Source organism: Candoia aspera, chromosome 4 (assembly GCF_035149785.1).
Source record: "Candoia aspera isolate rCanAsp1 chromosome 4, rCanAsp1.hap2, whole genome shotgun sequence".
In the NCBI taxonomy this organism is placed as follows: domain Eukaryota; kingdom Metazoa; phylum Chordata; class Lepidosauria; order Squamata; family Boidae; genus Candoia; species Candoia aspera.
The window spans coordinates 103,402,472-103,413,648 of record NC_086156.1 but is presented as its reverse complement, the minus strand read 5'-3'; the positions used below and the strand labels follow the sequence as shown (position 1 = coordinate 103,413,648).

General features: G+C 41.2%; 1 protein-coding gene across 1 annotated transcript in view; it reads left to right on the top strand.

The window, feature by feature from the left end:
• SETD1A (SET domain containing 1A, histone lysine methyltransferase) overlaps nt 1-10,406 on the top strand; it is a 30,694-nt gene extending 20,288 nt beyond the window's left edge. The window contains exons 15-19 of the mRNA XM_063301432.1: nt 824-993; nt 2,307-2,417; nt 2,885-3,004; nt 4,729-4,866; nt 5,410-10,406. Coding sequence (XP_063157502.1) covers nt 824-993; nt 2,307-2,417; nt 2,885-3,004; nt 4,729-4,866; nt 5,410-5,583 — 713 coding nt within the window. The 3' untranslated portion in view covers nt 5,584-10,406. The remainder of the gene's footprint in view (nt 1-823; nt 994-2,306; nt 2,418-2,884; nt 3,005-4,728; nt 4,867-5,409) is intronic.
• The last annotated feature ends 771 nt before the right edge of the window (nt 10,407-11,177 follow it).

Here is an 11,177-nt window from a genome sequence, read left to right as displayed (position 1 = left end):
ACTTAATGGAATTTTATCAAATGTGGAGTGCAGAGCATGAAGAATTTCACTTTCCAAAACAGCCGCATCTTTGGTGTACAAGGCTGGATTTTAAGTAGAATGATACTATCCTTCCTCCACAGCTGCTATTCAATCTCCTGTTTTTTACCAAATTGCAGTTGGTGATGGGGTGGTGTCATACTTCTTTGTACTTGATAGCTAATATTGGAACTGGGATTCCTTGTTATTACTGTGCTAGATCCAAAAGAATCAGGACAACTGGTTAAACAAATTGCAGAAAATACAGGTAGTCCTTGTTTAGTGACTGCCTCAATTAGCAACCGTTCGCAATTACGACAGTGATAAAAAAGTAACTTTGCAACCAAAAGTAACTTTGCTTTGCAGGTCTGTAAAGCAAAGGAAAGCTGAAGTCGGATCTTAAGGACAGTCACGGCTTGGCTTAACAACCGAGCTGCCGGTCCCAATCATGGTTGCTAAATGAGGACTACCTGTATTTTAAAAGCTGCCTTAAAAAATCAGAGATTGCAGTAATTCAGTTTTGTGTATTTGGCTTTAAAGCTGCCTAATTAGATTTAAAAACAGTTGTCCTAGAAAGATGCACAGTAGGGAGGCTCTTCTCTCTCTCCGATCATTTACATGTAAAGAGACATAAATTCTGAAGAGAAAAATGGCTGCTTTCTCCTCACTCCCCTTAAGTCCAAGGCCTTTAAAGAGGGAGAGCCCCAGTACTAGAGTAGGCAGATGCAGAAGGTGCGTATCCATCTTAGTGGCATCTCTTTCTTCCTGCGTGTATTCTTCCTTTCCTTGACTCCCCTGCCCCCACTCACAAACATTGCAAATCCCAAGCGGAAGAGGAAGTCATCCGACCTGCGGGAACATCAAACAGGCTGTGCCCGCAGCGAGGGCTACTACCACATCAGCAAGAAGGAGAAGGATAAATACCTCGACATGTGCCCAGTCACGGTGCAGCAGCTGGACACCGCTGATACGCAGGTTTGGCCCCTGTTCCTGGGAGGTGCCCACCATAGCTCACCTGTTTAGCATGTTCTGTGCAGCACTGACAATGGGAAGCATTGAGACGCAATGAACATGGGTAGACACTCATACATTAGAAAGAACAGGACTGGCTATAATCCACAATAAGAGTGAAGAATTCTGCACCAAGATAATTCTTACCTTGTGAAACGGAAATTCTCACAACGATTTTCAGTTTTGTGGTTCAACCAGATTTTCCCTAATCTGTGTGAAGTCCGCCACTGCTGAGTTTTCTAATCATACTGACAGGCGAGGTGCTAGAGCAGCGTTTCTCAACCCCAGCTAGCTGGGGAATTCTGGGAGTTGAAGTCCACCGATCTTAAAGTTGCCAAGGTTGAGAAACGCTGTGCTAGAGTAAGATGCTGAAGATCCACCACCAGTAATCTGGGGATGTTTCTCAGCAATTCTTCCATGTTAGATTTCACAAGGCGTTGCTTAAAGTTGTCAGTCATATTCCTTTATTAATAAAGATTAGAACTTTGTTTTTCAAACTGACGATCCAACAGCAGGAAGCGGAAGAGCCAAAAAACAATGCAGAAGTGTGGTTTACGTGAAGGGGAAATACTGAGTGTGCTTTCCACTTTATGTCAAATCATTGCTGCAAACTTTTTTTACCTAGTAACGCTGGAAGGAACAGCCTTTGTTAACATCATTTTATGTAATGGTGCACGCATATGTTAGCCATACTATGATTTAGAAGCAGCTATGGTTCGTATTGGTATTTAGGTTTAATAGCTTTGGTTATCAGTGTTGATGAGTTAAGAGCAAGCCCTATTGCGTATTGGAAGAGAATACTCAAAGTGCAAAATTTAAAAAGTAGTGTTATGTAGCTCCTAAACCACTATCAGTACGGGAAATTATATGAAAAGCTTTAAATGTTGGCGGTATAATGTGCAAATTGATTACTTTAGTTGTATGATTATTTTGGATTTTGTCACGTGATAAAACAATAGTGTATGTGAGAAATTCTAGTATCATTCTTGCTGCCATAGAGCAGTGTTTCTCACCCTTGACAACTTTAATAGGAGTGGACTTCAGCTTCCAGAATTCCCCAGCCAGCATGGCTGACTGGGGAATTCTAGGAGTTGAGGTCCACACCTCTTAAAATAGCTGAGGTTGAGAAACACTGCCATAGAGAGACACTGTCCACCTTAAGGCATTACCATCTTGCCAAGGATGGATACACCTGCAATTCAGATAATAAGATATTTTTTTTCCTGACAGCTTCCTTTACATTCATTATTTCTAACAAGCTTGTTATGCCATCCCAGGGCACCAACCGCATCTTGTCAGAACGACGATCTGAGCAAAGGCGTCTGCTGAGTGCCATTGGCACCTCTGCCATCCTCGATAGTGACCTGCTGAAACTTAACCAGCTGAAGGTACCGAAGCGGTTTCATTAAGCCAATTGGAAAAGGTGGAACAGAAGATATAAGCTGGGGTGGGAGCAGCACGGATGGAAAGAACTGGGACAGTAACCTTGGTTTACTGATACTTACCGGTGATGTTTCCCAAAGAATCTCCACTGAGACCTAGGATATGTTAAGGCATTTTTTGTTTAAGCAGGAAAACAGTGACTATTATTACTGCAAATTAAATAACTCCCTCCCCCTTTTATTTTATTTATTTTATTCTATAATTGGCCAAAATTTAAAGCGTATTTCCTTTTTCACGCAACTTCTCTTTAGAATCTTGAGGAGCCATCCTAATTTGAAAAAAAATTATGACGAAACTATCATAAATCCAGTTTACGTGCTGTCTTTTGTCTCTACCTCTCAGACAGCAGAATAAAGAATTTCTCTTCACGCCCCGTTCCTGGGGTTTCCCTCTCCCTTTACTTTCCCTGCAGTTCCGGAAGAAGAAACTCCGGTTTGGACGGAGTCGAATTCACGAGTGGGGCCTGTTTGCCATGGAGCCAATCGCTGCGGATGAAATGGTCATTGAATACGTGGGCCAGAACATCCGTCAGGTAAGCAGCAGCAGGCTGAGCTGTCTAAATAATACTCTTATTTTCTGATACCTTCGTCTCTTCTGCCAGAAGTCAGATGCAACAGCGCGATGGAGATTTTTATAGCAAGTAATTTACCTTAAGACCGAAACTATTATTGTAAAACAAATGCCTTGATGTGTGCTCGTCCTTTATTCCTTCATATATTATTCATTATATTTAATTTTGAAGAAAAAATAATTATAATGCTTGTAACATTAACATTCAAAACTGTAATTAATATTGATAGAATATTCATTTCTTTTTCTTTTGTTCTTTCTTACCTACATTTAGTACATCAGTGTAACAAAGTATTTAGAATCTAAGCATATTATATAAATATAATTGTATCAAAATAACACATTGTACTAAAACTAAGATGGAGCAAGAGATGGTTTTCGTGGCTAGATTTAATAATGTGTTAAAGGATCGAGCTAGTCCTGTATTAACGTTCTGTGGATATACTTTTAGTTTCTACAAATGTCACTCATTTTTGCTTTTTTTTTTTCTGGTTTTATTAGCGCTGATATTTTTGGGGTTATATATCAGTGGGTACTTCATCGTATCTTCTGGTTGTTATCCTTACCAACAAACATATATATTTAAAAAGGAAGAAGTAAGTTGTGATAGTAGGTGACAGCCGTTGCTGAAAGTTTTGCGAATAGAGGCTGTGCCTTTTTTCATTTTCTATACAGTTGGGTGGTGGAGAAGCGGCAGTGATGAGTAGAGCAGAGTTTTTCATGATTAATCCCCATTTTTTCAGGTTTCTCATTTTGTTAGTGTTTCTTTTCTGTTTTTATTGCTTCAGTTTTAAATGTGGTTAGCTTATTTGAAAGCTTACTGCATGTTAATTCAGTTTACTATGAGAAATCAGATCACTGACATTCAACAATTTGTTGCTGAATGTTGGTGCTGTGAGTGTCTGGGACTCTGAAGGGATGCAGGTTCCCCATCCACGGAGTAGTCCAGACAGCGCTCCCAGCCTCAGTCCATAGCTTTTATTTCACCTCGTTCAAAAAACAAGCTTCCGGTGAGATGCTAAACCCTATGATGTTAATGAAGCCCCAGTCCTTTCCCATAAACGAGCCCTTTAAAAAACAAAAACAGAACATAAAGCACGCAAGCTTTGAATGGTTTCCAAGGCAGCTAATGCCATAGTTACAGACTGTTTTCCCTGATGCTTCTGATTGTGATACATCAAGAGAACTGTGTCAGGAGAACTGTCGAGCTCCTATCTGAAAGCTGGAAAGCTGAGCTCTTCACTTGCCTGTGTCTCCTACTTTGTTAGGGAATCACCTGTTTTTTAAAAAAAAGGGGTGGAGTAGATGAAACAGGAGAATGTAGTGAAATTGAGGGGAACTTGACCTGAGCTTGTTCAAGCCACGCTTTTAGAGTTGGGGTGTGGGTGAGGTGCATGCAGCTGATTGGCACTAGAGGGTGCTCTGAAGGCTGTGTGGAACAAGCCCTGCTTTTTCAGTGCTGAGAGGATCAGCTTGTGGTTTGGACAGTGGCTTGAATAAATGCCAGCTGATTTTGTATCTGCTGGAATAAAAGCGGAGAAGGCGCTAGTTTGAAGACTGCGCAGTTGCAGTTGCACAGTCTGATGACTACTTCCCCCACTTCCCTTTCCTTCCCTTCTCTTTCCCCCGAGAGAGAGAAGGTTTGACTTATATTCTGAATCTCTGCTGTGCTCATTCCCTTTAAAGATGGTGGCAGACATGCGTGAGAAGCGGTACGCCCAGGAGGGTATCGGGAGCAGCTATCTTTTCCGCGTGGACCATGACACAATCATCGATGCTACCAAGTGCGGCAACCTTGCTCGTTTCATCAATCATTGCTGCACGGTGAGTTACGTGGGAATGGTTCCTTATTGTGATTCTTCCTGCCCACCATCCTGTGCTCTGGCTGAGTTCAGTATTTTACAGAAAATATTGTGGATGGGCACACAGGTGCACGCATACATGAGAGAGACAGAGGAAAAATTCCCTTAACAGACTCAGAATTTAATATATTGGCATTACTCAGATGTTATGGTGCAGCAGCCTGTTCCACAGTCTGCCTAATAGCATTTAAAGTCTTGCCAGGATTAGGACTCCAGTAGTAAATCCGAACTATAAAGAAATGTCTTGGAACAGTGGCATAAGGGAAAAGGCCTCATGAGGTGATGCGCAGGGTGACCGTTGATCAATCAGGAATATACGTTTCCCTTCCCCACTTCCCTTGTTCCCAGCGTCTTTTTGTTTTGGTCCCGAGTGGCCTTTGAGTTCCCTTGCCTTTTGAATACCATGGAGGCTGCAGAAGGGGGTTTGAAAGGTGCTTGGGGTGGCATGAGGCTGTCCTCCTTTCCTCAAGGTCCTCTCAGCTGGGTCTGTCTTTCCTTTCTTTAGCCCAACTGCTATGCCAAAGTCATCACGATAGAGTCCCAGAAGAAGATCGTTATCTACTCCAAGCAGCCCATCAGCATCAATGAGGAGATCACATATGACTACAAGTTCCCAATTGAAGAGAACAAGATTCCCTGCTTGTGTGGCACAGAGAATTGTCGGGGGACCCTGAACTGAAACTGAAGCCTGGCATTCCTATTTATTTTGTTGGCTCACCCCATTTTCCACCAGTAGTTTAGCATCTCTTCCCATAGATTTGCAGTGGGAAAGTTCTCAGTCGCCTTAAGACCCATCTGGAATCCTTTAGAAGTTTTCCATTTGCCTCTCCTCAGGTTCTAATCAGTGAGAAATTTCCTTTTCTTCCAGTCAGTCGGAAGTGGTTCTCTCCTCTTTTACTCTGGTGTTTCTGTCATTTTTGGTCCAACCCCAAATTCCAGTGGAAAAATCATTTAATGAAAGCAGGTAGCAGTTAAATACCTCTCCCCCCTTGGATTAAGAACATCTTTCATCTTAGTTGCTTAATAGTCAGTTCTGCTTTTAAATTTGGTGAAAAGTTTGAGCCTGCACTGAAGGGTATGGTAAACAGAATTGATCGCCTTCAGTTTAAGGATCTGCAGCATGCTGAGGTCGGTTAATAAAACGGTAAAAATTGCAAGCTCTAAGAAAAACACACAAAGAATTTTGAGGCCATTTCAGTGCTTGGTGTCTTGAAAGGCATAAATGTGAATGGTACACATAGCTAAGAGTTGATGAACCTTGAAATTCCATAGTTGAGCTTTCTAACAGTTGGATTCTTTTATAAAAGATTATGGGCTTATCAAGGTATATATGAGAACAGTTCTGGAAGCAAATCCTTTCCTAAGTGGACTTGGTTCTGACATTCAGAGCATTCCCTGAACCTTTGCTAGATATAGCCAAGATTACCCAGGGATTGTCACTTTCCAGTTTCATTTGGCTATGCTTTTTACCATGAGCAAAGGTTTGAACTTTCTGGCTTCAGATGATTATTCCTAATTCCATCCTGGCATTTATTCTTCCCACCAAGCACTTAAGGCTACAGTAGCAAAGATTCTGAAAAGTAATTGGGTGGTGTCACTCCCTTTCCTTGTGTTGTGTCTCTGCCTTGCAACAGGTATTAAGAAGGAGGGAAAAAAGACCTGAACCTGCATGGTTAATGGAGCTGTTCCTTTGCTACAGTTACGGCTTCAACCATCTGGCTCATAGCATAAGCTAAGACCTTATCCCAACCCACCCTGCCCCAATATTTTTTTCTTAGGAGAAGAAAGTTGTGTATATATCTAGTCCAGATGGATTGGCTGTTTCTTGTAGAAACACACGTTTATTGGTATGTAAATATTTTATTTTTGTTTTCCACTTCATACTGAAAAGAAAGCTGTAAATAATGTTTCATTGTATTTCCTTCTCCTGTTTTTACCTATATTTGCATCGTGCCACCTTTTTCTTTTAATGCAACATGGGATGTTTTTTTTCTTATCCTGGAGAAAAATTGTAACCTTTTGGATGGGGTATTGGAGGTCAAAAAAGCATATCTCTTCAACCTTCTAAATGGGAGTCAGTTCAAACAGAAGACTTTAGGGATATAGAACTATTTTAGCAGGATTTACATTTTCTAAAACATTCTCACCATTCTGTTTGTGTTGTGTGTGTGTGTTTCTAAACTGCTGTACTGAGATGGCAATTCTGTTGAGGGCACTTCCTTTCTCACGTGTATTTCTCTCCATGGGCTGCCTAGAGTTGAGGTCTATTGAATGGCTTCCAGCTTCCATAAACTGAATGTCTGAACATACATGGCACAGAGAATTACACATTCTCTGCACACTCTGCTTTAATAGTGGGAACATAAGTGGGAAAGAGGGATGCTTTTAGGATAAGGGTGGGATGCCCAAATCCTTGCTGCTCTTCCATGGCATGCTGTAACCCACACAAACAAAACAGGAAATCACTGAGGAGAGGAGAGGATGCCTTCTCCAGGCCGTGGGGAAAGCGGAATAGAGCAGAACAGGAAAACTGTGAAAGGCATTCTCCTGTTGACATCACAGGCCAATCACATGGCTGGGATGAGCGCTACCCAACAACACCCACTGGGTTGTGCTGCTTCCAAAGGTAGACCTGCGTGTTGTGTTAGCAAGTATGGCTTGTCAGCTCTCCATAGCCCGCCCTTTTTGGCTCTTCCCCCACCCCCAGTAACCTGTTAGTGGAGATGAACCTGTTTAGGTAGTGAGAGTAGCAGTGGTAGATGAGAGTTTAAGCATCTCCCATTCAGCTCTTCTTCCTGAAAATGGCTCCTTTCTCACGTTTTTATTATTTAGTAAATAAGTTGGGGACATAGTTCTAATTAAAACTTATTTCAGCATTTGAAGGCTAATGAGGGTACAGTTAAACGGCATCTTCTCACTGGACTGTATGTTAATCAGCTGTTTTACACTGAAGGTGTCTTTGTATATTGTTTTGGTGGAGGTGACTTCTGCTCATGCTTGGCTTGGGGCCCTTGGAGGAGAAACCCTCGGCATCTCGGCATCTTTTCGCATCTGTTTCTTTCCCAGAAAGCGTGAGATAATACAGTTTGCACCGCCTTGAAAAGATAGTTTGGGGTCTTAATTTTGACGTTTTTGACATTGAGACCGTTAGTCTTAACCAACTAAAGAAGTGGGAGAAAACCCATTTCGCTTTGTGGGCTGCACTGAGCTTAAGAGGCCAAAGGAAATTTTGGGGGGGTTGGAATTTGAATTTGCAGTTGTTTTCTGAGAAGTGGAAGCCCTGCACAGACTTGCCAAACTCAGCGGTGTAACTGTTGTTTCTCACTTCATGTGGTTTTGTTATCTGCATTTTCCCCCTTGCAATACTCCTACATGCTGAAAATAATAAGGAAGTCGCAGTAACCCATTTTAGCAAGGAGAAGTGGAAAGGCTGAATCACCTGAGAAAGAGCAGGGACGAATGCGGAGTAATAGTGTAAACACACATACAAATAGGTAGCTTGATGGTTGTCTTGGTCCTAAGCGGCCAATCTCTCTGGGTCCTGGCTTGCCCCTGAGGGCTGACTCTGGTATCACATTCTGTAATAGTGGAATTCATTGTGTTGCTTTGATTTAACTACATCCTTCCAGATCTTGTGTCTGGGTGAGATCTGGCCTTCTGACTGGCCCTGGGAATTTTACCGAGAAACATTGCCAGCCATTTCCCCCTTTACAGCCTATTACTTTCCAAATGTGATTTTCCTCGACTCAGATGGTTGTGCACTTGTACTAGGGCCAAACGTAACCTACGTGATTAAATTGTGAATTAAAGCGGTTGTGGTTGCAATAACCCATTCCATCTAGCCCCTCCCTCAGTCATCCCTCCAGTCACTGTGTAAGCTGACAAAATTCTGGCTTGCTCTGTGATGCTTATCTCCGGGTTTTTGTTATAGATACCCATCCATGGGCCAGTCTGTTTTGAACATCATTGTCTGAAAGGTCCCATGGAGTTAGGATCCTCAAACTCCTGCTGAATTGTGCAGCGTTAGATGAAGCCCTGATAAGTTCTAGCTTTTGCTTGAAACTTTGGCAAGATGATGTCAGGTTACTGTTACTCTGCTAATTCCACAGAATGCTGCCTTACACACATTCCTTTAGCATTTAAAAAGCTTAGTCGCACAATTTTTCTAAATTGTTTTGGAGACATGTTTTGGGGGAAAAAAACTGACTAAATTGCAGCAAATTGTCATGACGCATCAAACTTCTGCTTTTTATTGTGTTTAAATATTTTCCTTTGAAACTTTTGCATCACAAGGGCCACACGATCCTGAATTCCTATGCTTTGGGAAAAGTTGAGCTTTTTTAAGAATATGCCTCCCTTTATTTTAGACTTGCAGGTTAAAAACCTCTTAGCAGGGATAGCCAGAGGGTTACAGCTGGGAACCATTATTTACTTTGCATCAGTAAGAATATGCTAAAGAATACTGCTCAGTGGGTTTTATGCCAATATTTCATCACCTTCGTTTATTTTTTAATTTTTCAAATAGCAACGTCCAGTTGTGTTCTTCAGTCCTGCAAAAACAACCCCCGCTATCTGTTTCTATGCACATTCTGGCACGACTGTTCCAGATGCTCCGTTTATTTATGAATGGTGGCCAGTTTTTTGGATTGATCATGTACCTACAATAGTCTTCCTATTATCAAGAAATGTCATCCTGCACCCACCTCCCCCCCCCCCAAATTTAATTACATGTGCACATTTTTAAATTAGTTGCAGGAAGTTTTCATTTACCCTCACCTGTTCATTGTGAAAGATAGACCTTTTGGTTCCACTGTGTTTCCCTTCTCATCAAAAAACGACATTGCTTCAATTGATCCATACAGTCACCTCCACAATGGTTATATCCTGCTTCCAATTCAGCTGCATACCTCCCAATAGGACGGATGAGATACTTTTAAATTTTAAATAAAGCAATGAAACCTGTGTAAATTACTCTACGTGCTTTAACAAAACCCAGAATTGGGTTTTCTTTTTCCCTCTCTTCCACACCTGACTCCTTGCCAGCTTGTAAAGCTGAATGTTTTGAAATTACTCATTTTTCTTTATATGTGGGTTTTTTTTTTCCTGTGTACATATATGTAAAAAGGAAACAAGGAAAAAAAAAGATATACAAAAAAAAAAATTTATACCAGAGAGGGTTATGCTATTTAATCTTCTCTAGCAGCAACGGCAGCTTGCCAAGAGTTTTTGTGTTTTAACACAAGGATGGAAATGTACGGACGTGGATGGATAGATACCCCCCCCCCTTTCCTAGCTGCCCAGTGGATGGATGTTTTTTTAATTTGCGTACCTATTCTTCTGTCTATATAAATATTATATATATAGATATATATAAATATATAAATATATTTTCGTTTGATCTTACTGGCTTCCTACTTGTAAATATGTTAATAATTTGTGGATTCATTACTTGGTGCCAGATAGCACATTTTTATAAAAGTCATTAAACTTTTATTGTACAAAAAAAAAGTAATGGCTTTTGTCTTCATTTCTGTGCTCTGGATCTCCTCCTCCTCCCGGATATTCAAATTCAAATTTCGTCATGATAATTAAGTCTGAACATCAATCGGCTCCACGCTAATTAAATCACAACAATTTGGGGGGGGGGAAGTGCAATTTATTTGTCTGGAGTTGTGGAATGTTTAATGATCTGTAGCCACTTTAGAAATGTTCCAGCTGATTATACATACTGAAATAATTCTTTCAGGGAAATTGGAATGCTTTTTCAAAGAAAACTACGCTGAGGACTGCAACTTAAAAAAATACTTTTTTCAGGCAGTCTGTGAGAAGGGCCAAACTTCAGAATAGCCCACGTATTTCTAATAATACCAGCATTAAAGAAACCGCCGAGAGTCGTAATACGAGATGGGTGGGGAAGAAGTATGATAAATAAATATATATTTATTATATTGACTTACGTAACTGCCCATATTGTAACAAGCACCCTGGGTGGTGCATAAAACAGTAAAAATGGAATCCCCCAAACCATGAAACAAAAACCTATAAAAATTCATGGCACCCTGGTGCAGCGCTCTCCTGTAGATCTATACACCCTTTTGCTGGGCTCCAGCCTCATCCTACCCCAACACTGGAAGGCCAGGAGGGTGGGTCTCAGTGTGTCAGAACCCACAATCAAAGAGTTGTTAGATCTGTTGGTTGTGTTCTCTGCCACTGAAGCAACAAATCTCAAGCTCTGGATGGGGGGGGGAGTTGTTGAGAGTGAGTAGAAATCCA